Below are 21,756 nucleotides of genomic sequence, written 5' to 3'. Positions count from 1 at the left end.
ATTTTTGACTTACTGTGAGTTTATTGGGATGCAGCTCCATTGTAAGACCAGCAGCATCTGTATGTGAATAGGCTATTTATTCCTCTTCCCATTGATGGGCATTGTGTTGTTTTCTGTTTGGACCTGTTAGGAACACTTCCTAGAAATATTTTTATGCATGTCTTTGGGTGCACATGTGTGTGCATTTATGGAATGGAATGTGTTCAGCTTTGGCACTGCCAAAGTTGTTCAGTTTTTACACTGCCACCATAAGCGTGGAAGAATTCTGGTCTTCCTAGTCCTTGCAAAGACTTGATATTCCCAAGTCTTTTTAAAAAATTTTTATTTTTACTTAATGTATGTTCAGCCATCATTGTGGTTTCATTTTGCATTTCCCTGATGACTAATGAGGTTGAACTCATTTAATGTTTATTGGCTATCTAGATGTCCTCTTTTTTTTAAGGTGCCTATTTAGTCTCTGGGCCCTCTTTCAAATAATATTCTATTATTCCAGATATTCTATATTCTGGATATGAATCTTTTATTAGATAAATATTCTAATATCAGACAAATTAGACTTTAGGACAGTGAGTATTTCTGGAAATAAAGAGGGACACTTCATAATGATAAAGGTCAATCAAACAGTGTAACATTTCTTAATTTGTATATACCTAATAGCATAGGCTCAATCATAGAAACTGACATAATAAGGGAAAATAGACAACCCCAATTTTTAGAGTGTTACTTACCATTCCTGACTTAACAGAGGGTTCAGCTTCCAAGTTTAATTCCATGATGTTTAATTTCTTTGAAATTTCTGTTAACTCAGGTAAAGCTCTTTTTGCTAGTTCTTAGAGTGGAATAGCAAGCTCTGGGGTCTGGGTTTGAAAATGCTTTTCAAAAGTAGCAGTTATTCTAAACAAAAATAGGCAATACTTTGAAAGCCATCTCTCTCTCTCAAAAAGATAACTGGCTCAACTCTAAATAGCCAGTCAGTTTGCCAAGTGACTGACTGGAATGCTTGAGACAATACAAAACTCCAAATTTTGTCAAACACATTTATTTTTGGCATTATCTATGACCAAGATTATGTTTTAATGATGCTGGCATGCCCTCTTCCTGGAACACTTTGTACTTCCCCCCACCTTGCCTGGTTAACTCTGTGTCCTTCAGCTGAGATTGTAGGTAACCCTTCCAGACCCAAGTTAGGTGGCTCCAGGTAAGTTCCCCAAAACACCCTACTTTACCTAACATAATGTTTATGTTCTATTGCAATTGACATTTCAACTCTACAAATACGTAAGCTCCACAAAAGTTGGGATTATATGTTTCATATTTTAATCAAATCCATAGTGTCAGGCATGTAGTAGGTGCTTAGTACTAGAATAAATTACTGAACAAACAAGTGAATTCAAATGCTTAAGTATGGTTCTTGCCAAGGAAATGACAATCCAGAAAAGGGGCTACAATGGGTGGACAACCGTTTTGTACAATACTAAGAGTTAGAAGAGTATAATAAGGAAGTGGGGAGAATGCAGTGGGAATCCAGGAAGAGGAAAGCTCCTTGGTGAGATCCAGGAAACATTACAGTCTTGCTGAGTTGGTAGAAGCAAGGAGCATGATCAGTGGAATCCAGGCAAGAAAGCGTTTGGTCTTTAGTAAGCTGTGGATTAAGACAGAGGTCCTCAAAGTATTGTCTTTGAAAAACGTGTAGTATTTTTAATATGATCACGGCTCTGCCTTTTCTTATGGCTTGGATTCATAACTTGCTGATATTTAAGTTTAATACATTTCATCTTCTCAAGACTGTGCAGTTCTGTCCATTGGTGGGGTGCCTGTCTCCTTTTTCCATCCCACCGCCGCTACCCTCTTTGTGAAGGAAGGCATAGAGAGCAGTTTCCTAGACTTCAGTGTGCATAAAAACTACCTGGAAAATGCAGATCATCATTCATTAGCTCTGGGATTGGGCCCAAGAATCTCGATTTTTAACTAGTTTTCAAGTGACGCTAAAGCTGTTGTCCCAGACCACAGCTGAAGTAGCAGGATCTGGGGTGGGAGCTCTGGCTATGGACTAGAGAGGCCATCACAGGTAGAGTTGCAGAAATCTGCAGAGTATTTTTTGGGTTCATTTATTCAGGCTTCCGTTTCATGTTCCTTCATTCTTAATCTCTTACGGGTCTTTTGGATTTTGTTTACAATTCCTTCAGTTCTTTTATAATCCAGTCTGTGAACATTTCAGTCGTCTATCCTTCTCAGGAACTCAAGATGGCGCCACAATCGTAGTTGTAAAGGACGCTTCCCGTCCCAAATGACGTTAATATATGCAAGGGAAAAAGCATTTCCTGCCCCTCTGAGTGTCTGTTACATCTCTTATTCTCCAGCCTGAAATATGCTTGGAGAAGACAAATTGCTTTGCAAATGGAGCATAGTTTTTTGGTTGATTTTTGAAAATCAGGCTGGATGAAGATTGTCATGTCAAAAAATGTTTTCTTAAAACTCCTTTAGATCCCTATTTTTAAGATTTGTTAAATTGTATATATTCAAGATGAATTTCAGCTTCTTGGTTTCAAAATTGCTGGATTATTAATTTTCATTTCACCCAGAAATACAGTGATTTTAAAGTATTAATTATTGATACTTTAATAATGTATAATCATAGGATTTAAGCGAAAAGGGGCTAAAGATCTTAGACCAATGAGCTCACCTGAAAAAAATAGGTCTCCCATTTTTGCTTAAATGTCTTGAGTTTTTGTTCCTTGCAACTGGAAAAATCCTAACAGGCTCATATATAACAAACTTTATAGGGAGTGTGCAGTCTACAGAGGAGAATCTTGTCTATGCTCTATGTATTCTTAATTTGTTTTGGCTTCAGAGCAGGTTGCATTCTGATTTCTCCAAGGCCTGGGAAGCACCATTTGGGTCTGTGGCTATTTCCAGCCTCTCTGCAGTAAACAGTCAACACATATTGCTGATTGCAGTCATTAATAGGTCAAGCCAGTGGTTCTCAAACTTCAATGGGCATTAGAATCACTTGAAGGGCTTCTTGTTAAAACATTGATTGCTAATTCGGTAAGTCTCCAGTCAAGATCAAGAATTTACATTGCTACCAAGTTCTCAGGTGACACAAATGCTGCTTTGAGAACCATCGGATTAAACTAAATGGAATAAAGCAATGGTTTGAATGCATTCAAGAAAATGAACAAAATTTCTTCAGAGAATCAGATATGCACACAAGATTTAATCTTTGCCACCATGCAGATAGCTTTTCTTTAAAAGGAAATAGTGTGGCTTAAAAAAAGAATATTAAAAATAAATATGGAAAATTGGGTCCCCAGGCATGGAGCAAAGTGTAGCAGGATGAGGGGCATGTCAGAAAGGCACAGGGGTCTGCTACAGAATGGCAAACCAGCATGTGTCTGGATTTAGGAGAAAAAAGATTCCTCCACCTTCCCACCAAATCCCCTCACAACAGCTGATGAGTAAAATTCTACCTTTACTCTCTTACTTTTTTTTTTCATTTTAAGAATGTGACTGTTGATAAAATATTATGTCACTGACACTTTAATGTGAATGATTTTTAAATCCTTTCATTAGTTGGAATGGTGAAATGGTGTCCTTTGAAATATCCATGTATGGCCATGCTTAGTGGTTCACACCCGTAATTCCAGCACTTTGGGAGGCCGAGGCTGGCAGATCATTTGAGGTCAGGAGTTCAAGACCGGCCTGGCCAACATGGTGAAACCCATTTTTTTTTTTTTTTTTTTTTTTTTTTTTTACAAAAAAGCCGAGCACGGTGGCGTGTTCCTGTAGTCCCAGCTACTCAGGAGGCTGAGGCAGGGAGTCGCTTGAACCTGGGAGGCGGAAGATCCCTCCACGGCACTCCTGTCTCGGCAACAGAGTGGGACTCTGTCTCAAAAACAAAAAAATCCATCTATGTTTTTTTCCCAGGTCTGTCTTGATCCTTGACCCTTTTTCAATTTAGTTAGCTCAGCAGTTCTGTGATCACTGTCTCTGGAAGGGATATGGCAGCTGAAAGCAGAGAAAAGTGGAGTCTCCTGCGGTTCAGGACAGTGTGAACAGCAGGACTAGTGCATAGACCACAGATTTAAAAGAGAACATGGCAACGAGTAGGACAGAGGCTTCCCCGCCCCAGCCTGCCACTCTCAGACTTGAAAAAGACTTCCCAAGCTGAAGGGAGAGGTTAGAGGGGAAGTGGAGGGATCTAGAGGGCAGTTACAGTGGTGACGGGATGTGCACTTGAACACAACTCCAGTGGAAAGGTAGGTAATCCGGAGGGAGTCACCAAATAGCTTTGGATAGTTTCTGTCATCTGGTGGAAAGGAAGCCTAAATTTAAAAATCACGTGTTAGAGAAATGAAGAAAAATACTGCTACTGTGCCCGTGGACTCTGTACTTCTCTTTGTACCACTATGGGGCCTCGTGTATGGGAAGTCATGAAGTCTCGTGGCTCTGGAGTAGGAAGTTGCGCTAAACGGTGAAGGGCTCGACAGGAGGCTCCTGGTGCGTGCACCGGCCGGCGCTGAGCAGCCTTTTGGTCCTCATGCTCCCATTGGGTGCTCTTCTCTGGAAGCCAGCGGGACTGTAGAAGGAAGGATCTCTTCTTTGAAGCCTTTGTGGATCCCCACAGAAGAATACGGTCATTTCCTCCTTGGACTCCCAGAGAGAGAGAGAGCTGGTGAAGGAGAGCTGGTGGAAGACTGCTCTAGATCCAGTGCGGGGCCTGGGATCCCTACTGGTCAGCAGAATGAGAAATGAGTTAGAAACAGCTAGTCACAGAGTCAGGGAGAGCCACGGTAAGCTAGAATCCGGGAGCGTCCCTGCATTTGTCTCTCGCCGCCTCTAACCATGATGACCAAATGGCTGCTGCTTCACTTCTCCTGTACAAATCTTGTGAAAATATCTCTTTTGGTTAACTATAATCTAGAACCATACAGGGACCGTGACTCTGGGAAACGTAGTTCCAGATTAGCCAAACTGACACATTATAAAATTGCTCATAGAATCCTATGAGCATAGAGAGCTGACAGCAATACCCGTTAAAACATAATTTATCATTTGTAAAAGAGTTACTTAGATGTTGCGAGGAAAATAGACTGTAGGGGAGTAACTGTGGGAACAGGAGACCAGTTGGAAGGCTATTGCGGTCATCCAGTGAGAGAGGAGAGTGGCTTGAAGTAGGGAAAGAGCAGAGGAGGTGGCCTTTGGAAATGGGGTGTATTTTAAAGGTAGAGATAGCAGGCTTAGCTGATGGATTGAATGTGGCATGGGAGAAGAAAGAGAAGTCAATGATAACACCAAGAAGTTTTGGCCTGAGCCAATGGTGGCTGTTTCTTAAAATGGGAAGGACTGGGGGAGAAACAAGTTTTGGGTTTGGGAGAAATTAAAGATTCTCTTTGCATGTATTGAGATTAAGATGCCTGTTAGCTATCCAAGGAGAGAGTTTGTGTACGTATTTGGATCAACAGTGCAGCTCTGGAGTTCGGAAAAGAGGTTGGGAGCTGTGACATGTATTTGGGAGTCATCAGCATCTAGATATTATGGGCATCTGGCATGATAGAGCTTGATAATAGAGCCATGGACTTGAATATATTACCTAGAGAGTGATTATTGATAGAGAATGAGAGAATGAATGAGAACTAATTATCTTAGTTCAAGCACTAAGATAATCCAATATTTAGAAGTTGGAAAGAAGATGGTGTCCAAGAGGGAATAGGAAGTTAAGGAGGAAATCCAGATGAGGGATTCCAGGGATCAAAGGAAATTTGTTTTTTATAAGATAGAAAATAATACAGGATGTTTACCTTCTGCTAGGAATGATCAAATAATACGGGAGAATTTATACGGCTGGAATGAAGGGATAATTTTAGGGGGCAGTCATTAAATAACTGAAAAGGCATGAAAATGAAATGTTATTTTACACTATAAATTCACATTCTAGGCACCTTCTCTTTCTGTTTATATTCGATGGTCAGTGCTTATACAGCATGGTAGGGTGCTTTTGACTGCAAGGAACAGAAAAACTGACTCAGCTCGCTTAAATAATTAGTCAGGTGATGTCCAGTGAGAAGTCCATGGGTTGCACTTTGAGCAAGGCTTGATCTAGCAGCTTGGTGCTGTCACCAAAGACTTCACTTCTTTTTTCTTTTTTTTTTTTAAGCAGTCCTCTATAACATGTCTCAAAGAGTGATTACAAACACATGTGAAACAAATGTGAAATTCGAAGGTCTTGCCAAATGAATGAAAAGCAAAGACTTCACTTTTTACCATTGCTCTGCACTGCTCTCCAATATGTCAGCTCCACGTAAAGCTGGCTCCCTTTGTGGTCTCAAGACGGCTGCCAGCAGCTCTTGTGGCTACGTCTCTTCATTATGTTCATCAAGAAAGAGCATCCTGCCATTCCCAGAGAAAGCCTTGATATACACTCTTCTTAGGCTTGGTTAGGTCACATGCCTACCTCTAAACCAATTTTTGCAGCCATGAAGAAGGAATGTGCTGACTGGCAAAGCTGGAATCACCTAGATCACAGTTGAAAAGCAAGGGCTGTGGGAAAGGAGAGCATAAGCATTCATTCTAAGTATCTGAACGAAAGTCAGACGACGTCATAACAGTAATCAACCTTCCAAGCAACTATTGGAGGTAAATCACACAATTAAATACACATATCATAGAACAGATTAAAAGAGCATTTGGGAATGAGTTTATTCACCATTTGATGAATAGAGATAATTGTTTAAGGGACAGTTCCTTAGATTATAAGCCATCAGCTGTAACTAAGCTAAAATGTGTTTGGATTTCATGAGTATTAGTTTCTTATATGTAAACCAAATTCAGTTAATAATTTAACATTGGAAAAATATCTTTAGAATGCATGAAAGGGCTGGGCACGGTGGCTCACGCCTATAATCTCAGCACTTTGGGAGGCCAAGGTGGGTGAATCACTTGAAGTCAGGAGTTCGAGACCAACCTGGCCAACATGACAAAACCCTATCTCTACTAAAAATACAAAAATTAGCCAGGCGTGGTGGCTCACACCTGTAATCCCAGCAACTCAGGAGGCTGAGGAACAAGAATCGCTTGAACCTGGGAGGCAGAGGCTGCAGTGAGCCGAGATCTCACCACTGCACTCCAGCCTGGCGACAAAGCCAGACTCTGTCTCACAAAACAAAACAACAAAATCAAAACAAAACAAAGAATGGGTGATAGTTTGGTTTACTAACAATTAGCTCTATGGGGTACATTACTGGTCAAGTAATGAAGTATAATTTGGTCCACTGGAGGGCAGCAGTTTCTGGATAGCAGCCAACAGTCTGTAGTATGGTTTCTGCTCCAGTGTCAATCACAGTGCTGATTTTTAGTAGCGGCTGGTAGGTCTCAGCAATGCGGAGGGATGTGGCAAAGTAGGGAGTGGTTAACATTTGCTGTGTGGAAGCTTTCTGATTATTGCAATTCAGCCTCATTCCCGTCTATAATGAATCCCTTCCTTGTGATCAGCCAGATTCCTCATTAGTACCCAGACCTGTTTTCAACCTGCCAGTATTTTCCTTAGTGGAATAATTCAAATTCCTTAGATAATGAAGCCAAGAAATTACATAATGCTATAATTAATCCTGGCAGGGAAACATCTGGATAGGCACCTTCTGCTGTAGCTTGTTTTGCCTCCTCATGTAATGCACTAAGCTCTTTGTTCCAGGTAGACCCATGTGAACAGGAATTCAAGATAATGGTTGAAGCACCCTTCCTTGAGGATGTGCCCCCATGCCAGTTTCTCTTTTGTTGACTCTGCTGCAAACACATCCCTTTTCTCTGGTATAACAAAACACTACAACAGTGCAAGCTTCAGCCTCTCCAGCATCTGCGTTGATGGCAACAACAACAACAAAAAAAGTAATAACAAACAAAACCAACCAAATAAACCAACCACTGGTCTGTTTTCCATAATTTCTCCAAAATGGCTATCATTTTTATGAGGATATCAAAGGTTTGTTTCAGGCATTCTTCCTTAGGATGTGGTGTTACATAAAACAGTTCATGCTTGGAATTTTATTGACAATGTTCAATTTCTTTGGTGCAAAGGAACAAAATGGACTTAAAATTTATTACTAGCTAAGTAGTGAGCTGAGGCTGCTCATCTGAATGCTTGTTCAATTTCTTTGCGGAACCACTTCTGAGTAGGCGTGCCATCTGGTTGTTTTTCCTAGATGGTAACAGTGCCCCCTTCCACAGTGGGAAGCAAAAGTAGTTTTGTGGCCCAGTAGGTGCCAAGAACCTTTTTCATCTCTAGTTAGAATCCTCTTTTACTACAGTTCAGAGAATAAGGCTGTTTTGCATTTGAATGGATAACTACATTCTAGAGATAATAAAGTCAACTCAATTCAGCCATGACTGAGTCCACTGTGCAGTCACCCTCAAAAGCTATAAACCATGAGCTAGGCCCAGTCCCTGCCCTCCAAAAGCTCTCGATCTAGCTTGCTTTTAATTGACTCTAGAGATCTCATTCCACTTGATCTCTCTCTATCCTATATTGTCCTTTTACCTAATTTTCTTTCACTACAATCATCCCAAGAATGTTTCTTTTTTTCTCATCTCCAATTAGTCAAACTACTGCCAATGGAAAGAAATCTCTCCAAGTCTGCAGTAGAGAGCATTATCTTTTCCCTTCCCTGTAAGACCACATCCCTGCCCCCTGTCATGTGCCTTGTGGTGACTCCAGTAGGCAAAGTATTGTCAGGCTTGGTCACTTGCTTGGGGCAGCAGCATGTGAACAGAAGTGACAATGGGCCCGTACAGAGCAGAAGAGTAGGAGATGGGCTTAAAGCTTGAAGCTGTGGTTGCTGGTTTCTACCAGTTTTTTGTTTTTCCCTCTGCCCTGACCTAATTAGGGGCTTCTCCATTGGTTTGCATCCTACAATGAGAAGACATTGAGAAGAGGTGCAGTCAGCCTACAGTCACCAAAATGTATTGTAAGTGAAAAAGATACGTTGTTATAAGCCACTGACAATTTTAGTCATTTACTGTAGTAGAGCTAATACAAACACCAAACCATACATAAATAATAAATGGAAGATCGAATAAGTAACAATTCCCAGTCACCTTTATTTATATAAAAGTATATTAAATAAATTATCTCAATATATACAAATAGAACAATATTACCTATATAAATAGAAAAATCCCCATATAGAAAACCCTTTAAAAAATTATACATACAATGTCAACCATAGAAGCTTTGAGTACCTTAAATCATAAACTCTGTAGTTTGTATAGTAGTCTTATAAAAATAGAGTTAGCTCTCAAATGTTTAACGCCACTTCAGTCAGTTAAAGTGCAGACTGTAAAGCATATAGGAAGGTGCCCAGAATACCGACGTCTCCCGCACTTAACACATTCATACAAAGTCTGCCAATTGTTTTGAATTTCCAAATGTATTCCTGAAAAAAAAAAAGAACCTAAACACTATATTACAGACATATGTTAGAAAAGTCCTAGAAATTCACCCAATTTCCATTTTACTTTCCTACATGGATTGAAGTCAGCCTCTCAAAAGCTTTTTGGCTGGGCACAGTGGTTCACGCCTGTAATCCTAGCACTTTGGGAGGCCGAGGTGGGTGGATCACCTGAGGTCAGGAATTCAAGACCAGCCTGGTCAAGATGGTGAAACCCCATCTCTACTAAAAATACAAAAATTAGCCGGGCGTGGTGGCGGGTGCCTGTAATCCCAGTTACTCGGGAGACTGAGGCAGAGAATTGCTTGAACCCAAGAGATGGAGGGTGCAGTGAGTCGAGATCATGTCACTGCACTCCAGCCTGGGCAACAGAGCGAGACTCTATCTCAAAAAAAAAAAAAAAAAAAGCAAAAAAAAAAAAAGCTTTTCAAAAGTCCACCCAGGATTTTTTAAGGCATTTTCTCATTTGTTTTTGCTTGGATGACCTGGTTACTCCTTGAGTGCGGAATATATAATCTAAAGCATGTTATGTGCAAAAGGTGCCATAGTGTTAAAATTAAAACTTGGAATTGGTTGTAGTACCATTCGTTACATTTCAAAGTGACTAATGCTGATGTCAAAACCAGAATGCTAATGGTAGTAATAGGTCATATCAAGAGCTTTTTTTGAACTCCAGGGTCTTCATGCTCCGAAATACTCATTTGTGTTTCCATGTATTCTATTCTCTTAAAAGTTCTCGGTCACAGTGCAATACAGCATTTGCAGTAGCTCCAATGGTGCTTCCTTTATGCAACATTCAGTGGGGAGTTCTCCTTCCAGCTCCGCCCCACTCTTGCCTTTTTACACTTGTGTAGAGATATAGCCAGGATGATGACAAGGATGATGACCACAAATACCACAGCTCCAATGATATAGAATATTTCTGAAAAATAAAGGGCATCTAGTCAACTTGGTGAGCTCAAATCCCATTTATCAGTGGGCAAAATTGAGGGCATAACCCCAAATTACACCATCCTATTTTTGTGCAATTTGAAATTTCTTTCTTTCACTCTTTCCACCACACTTAGATTAGGAAAGAATTTGTCAAACCCTGAACGTTTCAGAGTAATTGACAATGGCTAAACACATTTAATGGGTATTTAATAAATTGAATAATGTGCAGTCCAGAAAAGATATGTAGTTGGAGGTAAGAACAACGGCTGGAAAGAAGTGCCTAAAAATGATGCTGAGATTGATGGCAATGATTATAGTAGAAGGTGAACCCTAAGTGCAAAGTGGGATATCCAAAGTGCTACCAGGATTCAGGTGAAGAAGAGATAGTAACTAGTTGGTGCAGTAGGAAGGCTTCCTGCTGGAAGGGGCATTTGAAATGCCTCTCCAAGATAGAGAAGGGCCGAGGAAGCAGACAAGTGTGTGTGTGCACAAAAGGAGAGGCACTGGAATTAGAGCCAGGCTTTAGGACAATGACTGAAGGCTGTGGGTAGGATGGCCCAGAGGGAAGCAGGACCAGAGGCAAAGAGAAACCTCTCCCATCAGTGGCAATAAACAGGAGAGAACAGTTTATTTAAAGTGTTTTAAAATGTTCAAATATCATCTTCACCTGGAGCTAGGCCATCATTTCTTTTCTTTTTTTTTTTTTTTTGAGATGGAGTCTTGCTCTGTCACCCAGACTGGAGTGCAGTGATGCAATCTCAGCTCACTTCAGCCTCCGCCTCCTAGATTCAAGCAATTCTCCTGCCTCAACTTCCTGAGTAGCTGGAACTACAGACACGTGCAACCATGCCCAGCTACTTTATGTATTTTTAATAGAGCTGGAGTTTTATCATGTTGGCCAGGCTGGTCCCAAACTCCTGACCTCAAGAGATTTGCCAGCCTGGGCCTCCCAAAGTGCTGGGACTACAGGTGTGAGCGACCACACCCTGCATAAGCCATCGTTTATATCCCCTGACTCTTTTCTTCACTGAAAGTACTCAGAATACTTTCCTCGTAAGGCATGGAGCGAGATGCACAGTCTTGCAGCTTCCTGTACGTCTGAATGCCCACAGCACTTCCGGTTAGGGACCGTTCCCCGCACAATGTGCCTGAGCTCCCAACATCTGCACACGCGTGGATACACACGTGTCAGCCATATGCACACATGCATGCGGGTATATCTGATATACTCAATCCCTTCCCTTTATGGGTTAGACTCTATAGCCTCTGTGGCAACAGAGGGTACTCACAAATGTCTACCGGGTCCTGCTGCAGCTGGTCCAGAAGCCACCCCAGAATTAGAATTTAAGCATGAAAAAATGCCCAGGGAAATCTGTGACTTGATGCTAAGTCCTAAACATAGTTTGTGTATCCAGGGCTCAGCAGAGGGCTTAGCACATGGTAGGTGCTCAAGAAAACCCTTGCTAACACAAGGGCTCAAACAACACAGAAGCATTTCTAAATGTCCAAAATCTTAAGAGTACCAAGAGCAAAATCAAAACCAAAACAAGCAACAACAAAAAAACCTCCAGGCAGTTTGTCTTCCTGAATATTTAACCAAGGAAGTACATCCCAGCCCTGAGGGTGGAGCTACTCCTCCAGAAGGCACCCACACTCCCACGCAAGCAGAGCCACTCACCTCTGGATTCCCCTTTCTCATGGCCCATACACTCGACGGGGCTGTCTGTACTCTTCCGGTTAGCTGTTCTTCGGGAGGGAATCACTGCTTGAACACTGAAACAGTAGTTTTCTCCTTTATCCACATCAATCAAAAACTCATTAGTGTTTGTTTTGGCTGTTTTCTGTAAAAAGATAGAGTTCTTAATTCATCTGGGCTCAGAGTCAATTCTTTCCCCTTCCTTAAGTCACTGCAGAAGTAAAAACCTAGGTTCTAAGCAAAGTGTACATGAACATAGCTGACACGTGAAGGATTAGAAGTGACTTCGCTAATCAGTTTCCCTTGATCACTGCTAATAATGCCTTTTCCAAGACTGAGAAGATCCAATTTAGGTATATTGAGCCCTATTTAGCCCCTTTAGAAGATATCTGCAGTAAAAGAAAAAGGAAGGGAGTATTATGCATTGAACCAAAAACACATTTTGTGCCCGGGATCCTCAATAGAGGGAGAAATGTGAGTGTGGGGGACCTTTAGAGATGGCCGGATCCAGCGGTTGGCTGAGGAACCTGGGACTCTGCGGGGGCCCTGCCCAGAGTCACAAGGTAATGGAGAGTCACAGGTAAGACCAGGCCTGTTGTCCACCCCTCCCCACAGTGGGTGCTCCCCCTTCTACTCCACCACCTTCTCAACAACCCTGTTCTGCTTTTTTTGAATTGGGGAAGAAATGGGCTGTAAAACCCAAGTATCCACAATTTAAAACAGGTCATAAAAACAAATTAAAAAATGCTCACCTTTCCCGAACTTGAAGATTTCCAATAATAGAGTGTATAAATTAAGTCCTTGCCAAAAACATCCCGGAGGCTTAGGAAAGTGTCGTTCCTTCTAACTAAAGTCCATTCATCTTGTACTGTCACATTCACTTTTGTTCCCACTTGTTCAAAACTCTGAATTGTTGGCTGTCCGAGGTTTGCTGACACAAAGGAAATGAGCTTGGTTAGAACCAAAGAATTATGTACAAAGTCAAATCCTGTTTCATTTTCATAATTGACAACTTAATTATCTCTCATATAAAACATCTACATAGAACCAGCTGCCTGAGAGAAGCAGGCGTGGCAGCCCGGAGCTGAATCCTGAGACATTCTGTGGCAGTGCTGTCCAAGGGGAAGACAATGGAGCCTCAGATATCATTTTAAATTTTCTGGTAGTCACATTAGAAAAAGTAAAAAGGAACAGGTGAAATTAATTTTCATAATACATTTTAGTTAACCAAGGACAGTTGACCCCTGAACAACATGGGTTTGAACTCTGTGGATCCACTTATACGCAAATTTTTTTCAATAAAAGTTACACCAAGTGTGCCTGCCTCCTTCTACCTCCTCCACCTCTTCTCCTGCCATGGCCCCTCCTCTTCCTCCTCTTCCTCCTCTTCCTCCTCTTCCTCCTCTTCCTTGTCCTCCTCCTCATCCTCAGCCTACTCAACATGAAGATGACGAGGATGAACACCTTTATGATGATCCACTTCTGCTTAATTAATAGTGAATATATTTTGTCTTCCTTATAATCGTCTTTTCTTTCTTTCTTTTTTCTTTCTTTCTCTCTCTCTCTCTCTTTCTTCCTTCCTTCCTTTTTTTTTTTTTTTTGACAGAGTCTCGTTCTGTCACCCAGGCTGGAGTGCAGTGGCACAATCTCAGTTCATTGCAACCTCCTCCACCTGGGTTGAAATGATTCTCCTGCCTCAGCCTCCCGAGTAACTGGGATTACAGGCACCCACAACCATGCCCAGCTAATTTTTGTATTTTTAGTAGAGATGGGGTTCTACCATGTTGGCCAGGCTGGTCTTGAACTCCTGACCTCAAGTAATCCACCCGCCTTAGCATCCCAAAGTGCTGAGATTACAGGCGTGAGCTACCATGCCCAGCCTCTCTTCCTTATAATTTTCTTAATAACATTTTCTTTCCTCTAGCTTACTTTATTGTAAGAATACAGGATATAATGCACGTAACATATGAAATATGTGTTAATTGACTGTTTGTCTTATTGGTAAGGCTCCAGTCAACGGTCAAGTAATACACAGACTATCAGTAGTTAAGTTTTTGGAGAGTTAAAAGTTATACTCGGATTTTCAACTGCACAGGGAGTCGGTGCCTCTCAGCCATGCATTGCTTGAGTCAACTGCATATATCTGGAATATAATCATTTTAACATGTAATCAATATTAAAAATTTTTGAGATATTCTATACTTCTTAAGTTCCAGTGTATACTTTATACTTACAGCATTAGCCATTATTTCAAGTGGTCAACAGCCACATGTGGCTAGTGGCTACTATATCGAACAGGGTGGTAGCATAAACTATAACATTTTAGGTCCAAAAAAATGTAGGGCTATGAGAAAGCCCAGGAAATGTCCTTGGTACCTCGAGAAGCCAATTTAACCACTGGGTCTCTACAATGGCTCAATTATCTCATATGCTTTGGTTAAATGACAGGAAAACAAACATCAATTCACAGGCCAAATATGCATGTGCACATGCAAAACAAACATATAAAATATTTTCTATCTTGCACCAACAAAGGATTTGAAGTAGCTTACAAAAAACTCAAGAACTATTAATATAAAAGAGAATCATGAGGATGCCATTAACTAGGCGGGAAAGGAATGTCAACCATGCCGCAGTCACCAGAGGGACTGCTGACGCCGCTACATTCTTGCCTGGTGCCACAAGAGACACAGGCAGAAGCACCCAGGGGTCTGGAGGGTTTTGCAAATGGGGGCTCTGGGAAGGCAGCCACATTCACCTAGGGTCAGGCCCTCTATTTCAACCCTCAAAGTAGATAGCAGAGGAGGATGGCTGGTTGGTTGTCTGTCCCCCCCCTTCTCCACCTTTCCTACCTTGAGAAACTGTTCTCTCTCGCTGGGCCTAACACTAACACAACACCTTCATTCTAACCAGCTGGCCCTACAAGAGAAGCTCATGTCACTCTACTCAATGTGCTACACGCGTTTATCTGAAATGCCTAGATCAGAGCCACAGTTGCGGCAAAAGAATTTAAATCTCCTACCTGACAGGAATTCTCTTCATTCTCTTACTGGCTCCTAGGGCCAGCTTACAGGGGCAAAGGCTGAGGAGGAAAGTAGTCCACCTTCCCAAAAGCAGAACGAGGGTGACAGGCCGATGGCTGGGCAGGTGCTGGCACACCATGGAACTCAAATCACGGCCAAGTGATTGGAAAAGGTCAGCATGATTAGGCTAATGATGGGCTCAGAGGGAAGCCATGGACTTTCCTCATCGATTTATGACCATTTGGGAAAAATCCTCAACTGGGATTTTTGGTATGATAATGGGACAGAAAAATCAGGATATATGATACATATAGGGAAAAGCTAAAACCCCGGCCTTGGTGGATTTCCTATCCCTACCCCCTTCCCTGGCCTGCCCTCTCCCAACACACATTCAGGTGGTTACTGAGGACAGTAACAGGGTCTGGGGACAGACTCGGGGAGAAAGTTACTTGATGACACTGTCATCAGCTCCAAAGTTCTTATTCTGTGAACCTCCTGCCACATCTGGAATGTGTGAAGAGGGCTGTGTTACATACCAGTTTCCGAGAAAAAAATAGTAAATATTTTTAATTTAGTAGCCCCTAAAGGTATCAGATCACAAGAATATTCAGACGTTTATAACAAGAATGAACAGTGGTACAGCCCAAGCGACTTACTCTCCAGGTAAGGTGTGAACTCTGGAGAGTTCTCATATGGAGGCTCCTCCGTAGAACCTGTGCTCTCCACATGCCCTGCCGGGTAGGAGAAGACCCGTGCCAAGTACGTCTGCTTCACATCCTTCACAATCTCATCAGTGAGGTCACACTCTGTGTCTGCTGTGTAAAAGCATTTGCTTTTCCAATCCCCTGACTTAGTACTAAAGAAAGAAAAGAAGGAAGAAAAATAAATGGAACATTACAATTTGCACTCAATAAGATAGACTGCTTCCTGGCTGTGGCATTCTGTGCTAACATCAGGAGCCCTACGATCAACACTAATGATGCAGTTACTGTGCAAGCACTTTGCTTTTTTTAAAACATTGTTTTGTAGAGATGGGGTCTTGCTATGTTGCCCAGGCTGATCCTTCTGTTTTGGCCCCCCAAAGTGCTGAATTTACAGGTGTGAGTCATCATACCTAGCAACACTGAGCACTTGGGATGCATGTTTGAGTCCTCATAGCAACCCAGGGGATGGCTCTGTAATTTGCCCTGTTTTTACAAATGAGGCAACTGAGACAAAGTGAGATTGGGTGACTAGCTCAAAATCACACAGCTGGACTTTGAACCAGATAGCTATTTGACTCGTGGATCTGTACTCTTAACCATTTTGTTAAATATCTTTCTTAGAATGTAGATGCTCTGTCACGGTTACAGGGCAGAAAGAGCAGTTTTCCATCAAGAGGAGGCAACTGAGACAAAGTGAGGTTGTTTACTATAGTCTACTTATTATATCATATTACATTGTTTGTTATATCACGTTCTATATTCTATGTAAAATAGTCTACATAATAACATGTTATACATATATTCTCTCATGACCACTATTAATGCTATTATTAATCATTCATTGACTCCACTATATGCCAGGTACTCTACTGGACCGTTTACTCATGTTACTTCATTTGATATAATCCTTCCAAGAAGGTATTGGATCTTTCTTATCCGTGAGGACATTGAAGCTCACAGACACTAAGCAACTTGCAGAAGGTCACATACCTAACCAGTGGCAGAGCTGGGTCTGTTTGCCCCATTATACTACATGCCTCCCCTGCTTTTGCAAGATGCGAATCCATCCCAACCAAGATTACAGAATGACAGTACAGGTAGTATCTGTCTAACAAAGTCTGAAACTAAAAAACTAAAGACAGATCATTCTTTTGCGAGACGTCATTGAAGGGTAAATGATTTAAAGGACTTCTAAAATGAAATTCTTCTAAATGACCAAAATAATAAATAGGTGAAGTGTCACTGCAACTTGATTCACACACTTCTGTCCCATGGAAAGTGACAGTTATGCTGCTCTTCCCTTTGGCATTCCTGACTACCAGAGGCAGACCCATCGTTCAAGGCCAGGTCCCAACTCCACCTGCTCCAGGAATCTCCAGATCTCCCTGCTGAGCATTTACATCTCCCTCCCCTGTCCCCCAGCATGAGTTCCTCCATGATGCTGTTAATATGAACACAGTCGGCCTGGTACGAGGGGTGCGTGCCCTTGTGTGCTCTGTCAAGCAACAGGGCTGTAGGGTCTCGCTGACTATTAGATGGTTTGTATTTACAGGTTGAATTAATACATAATCTTGAGGAAAACAAGGCATCATGTGAATTCCATTGTCTAAATTCACACATAAAAGCCATAAATATATTTTCTTTCAAAATCTGAACTAAGTAACCAGGCCAAAAGGATTTGGGTAAACACATTCTTTATCCTAAAGTGCACAAACTAAGATTGATATTGAAATATTTTGGTTTCTATTTATTTAATTTTATGTGATAAAAGGAGAGAGTCATTTTGTTCCAGAATGACCAAAATGTGTTTTATTATATCATTTCCATTTCAAAAAGCAAATGAGACTACGCTGTTTCCTTTTTATCACTACAGCAAATAGTTGTTCAGATAACAGGAGAAAGTCTCCTAGGGCTTTCTATGTACCATACAGATACAGTATTTGGTTCCTTCCAGCTCACAGCAGGGACCACATACTCTACAGCAAAATTTAGCACAAGGATTTACACAGTACCATGGTAAGTAGTAACTGTGTAAACAGGTAATGAAGGGACAGTTCTGTAGAAAATCCCTCTTAATGCCATTAATAGCATTAACACTTTAAAAGCCTCCAAGGTTCTTCCAGGCATTGCAAAACCCTCTGATTTGGAATTCTGAGTTGACTAAAAAATTCAGTCACTAATTTGGTTGCAGGTTGTTTTTCAGAAGCTTTGTAAATTCAGCTTTAGAATTCAGAACATTTCTATGGAATGAATATCACAGGTGATGGTTTGTGCTAAGGCTTAAGCCAATAACATTTCCCAACCACCACTGAAAACTGTTAGCAAAGGTGAAAAATGCAGTTGGAGCTCAAAGTAGGGGCTTCTGCACAGCAGTAGTGTCCGGTGGCTGGAGCCAGGCTGCAGTAGTGAGAGCAGTGGGGAGGGAAGAGGGGCAGCTGCTTAAGATGCTAACTGTAGGGAGGGAAAACAGGCAGGGAGGAAGCCCCACTGAGGAGATTCAGTGGGCAAGGCTTTCCTTCTTCCTCCTGCTTTGCGGCCTCCCATCAGACTGTAGCAGAGCCACCCAAGGGGTGTGTGGATACTGGGTAGACCTTGGTTCCAGACCTGACATGGGCACTTACCATCAGTGTAGTCATGAATAAATCCCTCACTTTCCAGAGCAACAGTTTCCTCATCTGTAAAAATGACTGCTCTGGTCCTTTTTAACCAGGAATCTCATTTATTCCTGGGGTGGGTAAGAAGAGTGCACACTTCAGGCGCAGGCTGATGAAAAGCTCCCAGGCCCTCCAGCACAGCAGCAAGGGATTGTCCAGTCCACAGGACCACCCTGAGTCGGCTGGCATCCCCCAAGCTGTAGCCCTGCGCTCTGATGTTTGCAGAACAGGAGCTGTGCTCACTTAAATAACAGCAGCCTTATAAAGTTCAAGAACTTACAGTTAACAAAGGCTTATGTTTAAAAAGCAGGTGAATCATAAATATATTCCCACATGTCCCTCAAATATTAGATTGAATATATTTAGGAGGTAAGCATTCCTCTCAAAATCTAATTTTTACCATCTAGAAGGAAAGTGTTTACCAAGGTAAACTTCAGGCCTGTATCAGAGAAATTAATTACTAATTCTCAATTGGTGAAATCTGAATTGACAAGTTTGACCAGAACTGTAATCATTATTTCAGGTTATGAAATTCCTTCATCTTTCTCTCCGCGCCCCCACACATATCCACACATGCATGCACATATGCAGGCAAGTTCTCCCTGCTGGTTTGGCAACTGCTGTCATGAAGTTCATTTTGAAAAACAAGAACATTCACTTAAAATATCCATCGTATCTAGAAGTTGCATTCCTAATGCTGTAAAAAGCCTGGCACAAGCTAAAACAAAACAGAACAACAAAATACCTTTCGTTTTAGCTGGTGCTACTTTTGTACTTTACATAATTAGCATTAAAATAATTTCCACAACAGCTATTCTCTATTTCATAAGATCTCTACCAAGCCTCCTAGAACATTTCAAAAACCAAAAACTTGCCAAGAATATGGTGAAAACCATCAAGGAAGACATAACCTTTAGATTGAATATGCTAAATTATCGGCTCCTGGGGACAGCTGCCAATCAGAGTTGAGGCACCAAGAAGCAGAGCCACCCCAGACCCAGAGGGTACAGACAGCGGAGTATTTCTGCTCTGCCAGGCTCCGTGAGTCACACATTTGGCCTCCTCCACTAAGATCATGTATACTGCCAAATTTCGATTCATGGAGTCCAGAGATGAATGAATCAAACACTGCTTAAGGGCAATGCATACATTGGTATTCCTCCCCACCTCTTCCCTAAGGTGTTAGACATGGTTCACAGTCTAGACGGCAACAGAAAAAGACATCAATGTTTAGATGAGATCAACTAATCTATCATGACCCAAAGCACACTTCAGTGCCTACTCAAGAAGGTTCACCTCTCCACAGTTCATACTTCACTTAGGAACTCTCCCATCATTTCCAGAAACAATTAAAACAATTAAAATGTTCTATCAGTTTAAGGTCTGGAAATGTTGCAGGCCTAATAGAGTATGACACCGGCCAGCGAATTGCCACGAATCCCTTCTTCTTTGTCATCTGTTAAATAATTTCTTCCAATAATCAGCTTTAAGAACATGAATGTTCAGCATAGGAGAGTAGAAACATCAAAACGCTTAATTTTCTTTTTTTGTACCTAGCTTACCTTATTTGAACAGTGTAGACTTGATTGATGGGTTTGGGTTCCCACTCCAAAATTGTCTTGAAATTAGTTGATTTCCAAGTTAAATTATATGCTGCCACAGTATTTGTAGTGCCTTTAAGCAACAGAGAAACAGCTGTTATTACATGCATTTCTCAGCATTCGACTGTGTTGATGTATAAAACACCTTCCCACCTGACATCACCATAAACCTCACTTTTTATTTTTCAGCAACAAAAGCTTCATTAGTGAATTATCAAGAGAAAAAGAATCTTCAAATTTTTTCTAGACCTAGAATTTCTTCATGACAAGATTCACCTTGTAATCCCAGGACACCGGCAAGGATCTTGACATTTTCGTTTGAAATTATTCATGGGCAAAGCCTTGTTATAACTTGACCAGGAAGAGCCCAGAGCCATCAGTGTGCCCGTCCAGGACTCAGCTCAGGAAGAGTCAGCTTCAGCCCGCCAGGAAGGGTTTTCAGTAAGTTATGGAAAAAAGGCAAATCCCACACGTGTGACAAGAGTTAGGACTGCATACAAATGAAAAAAGTCAAACTTCACTTTTTCCATTTTTATCTGAAATGTCTCTATCTTGAAACTTCCAAGGAGACCCATGTTCGTGTGGTCTGTCACACCGTCGGCTATATTGGATCAGGATAATTTATTATGAAGGTGTGCTTTGCCAGTACGCAGCAGGTCCCAGTCTCCACGCCGTACCGAACACCGCGTAGAAATACGGGGCATGCACAACGTTGTACCTGCTCCAATCTAAGCAGCAGTCCAGCCCGTTTGGATTGCCTCTACCCAAATCTAGAACAAAGATGGCCAGGAAAAGAGCAGGGACGCTCTTTATTAAGGGAAGATGCACATATAATGAAAGATAATATCCAAACCTCTGCACGCCAACACGTGCAGACGCAAGCCCAAGTTCTATTATATTGAAGGTCGCGAATCACTGGGAAGCCCTTTCCCCAGAGTTAAAGCGGGAGCCAAAAGTCCGCTTATGCAACAACAGTCCAATTACTTGGACACCCAGAGCAAAACTCTCTAGCAGAAGGGGCAGCGGGGTCTGGGGCGCCAACTCCCTCCCTGCAACTCCCGCCGGCGCCCAAGGGACTGGGTTCATTCAAGCCCGGCAGGGTGAACGCAGCCGAGTCCCATAGGCGCGGGGGGCAACATGGGCGCCCCAGGGAACCAGGACGAGCCCGCTGCCAGCCGGGACTGTCTCCTCCCTCCTGCGTGTGGCGCGCCCCGGGCTTCCAGGGGCCAGTGCCACTCACCTGAAGCGCCGGCCACCTGGGCGAAGACCCAGCCGAGCAGGAGCGTCCGAGCGACTGCGGTCTCGGGGTGCGGGACCCGGGGCCAGGCAGGGGTCTCCATGTCTACGAGTTGACCGCGATATCGAGCGGGTTCCGTGGCGTCCCGGAGGCTGGGGAGGTTGGGCTGCAGGCGCCCTGGGCCGGCCAGAGGGAGTGCGAGGGGGTGCCGGGAGCCCGGAGTCTTGGCGAGCCGGTGCCCCGCGCGCTATAAAGGGCCGGCAGCCAGCTTTCCCGCGCCTCTGCCCGCCCCCGGCGCCCGCCCCCGCCGCTCCTCCTGACTCCCCGCCCCCGGCCTGGGTCACTCGCCGTCGCGGTGGGCGGCCCCCGGCGAGTCCACACCCCTGCCCCGCCTCCTCCCGGTAGGAAACTCCGGGACCCTGCAAGGGGTGACTCACCCCAGTGATTCAACCGCACTGCCGAGCG

The 21,756-nt window shown here is 42.7% G+C and overlaps 1 protein-coding gene across 2 annotated transcripts; it reads right to left on the bottom strand.

Annotated features, from left to right (window-relative positions):
* Nucleotides 1-8,940: 8,940 nt before the first annotated feature.
* F3 (coagulation factor III, tissue factor) lies at nt 8,941-21,517 on the bottom strand. Of its 2 annotated transcripts, XM_005542666.4 has the most exons (6): nt 21,295-21,517; nt 20,016-20,127; nt 15,752-15,951; nt 12,825-13,003; nt 12,055-12,217; nt 8,941-10,365 (listed from the first exon to the last, which is right to left on the bottom strand). In XM_005542666.4, exons 1-6 carry the CDS (start codon nt 21,392-21,394, stop codon nt 10,229-10,231), a joined length of 891 nt encoding a protein of 296 aa, XP_005542723.2. In that variant the 5' UTR covers nt 21,395-21,517; the 3' UTR covers nt 8,941-10,228. The 2 variants fall into 2 exon arrangements, with proteins under 2 accessions (XP_005542723.2, XP_005542724.2); XM_005542667.4 differs by lacking the exon at nt 12,055-12,217 and having other exon boundaries at nt 9,070-10,365.
* Nucleotides 21,518-21,756: the final 239 nt, after the last annotated feature.

This window comes from Macaca fascicularis, chromosome 1, assembly GCF_037993035.2.
Source record: "Macaca fascicularis isolate 582-1 chromosome 1, T2T-MFA8v1.1".
NCBI lineage: Eukaryota > Metazoa > Chordata > Mammalia > Primates > Cercopithecidae > Macaca > Macaca fascicularis.
Note: the sequence above shows the minus strand (reverse complement) of the source record. Positions and strands in the feature narration are given on the sequence as shown.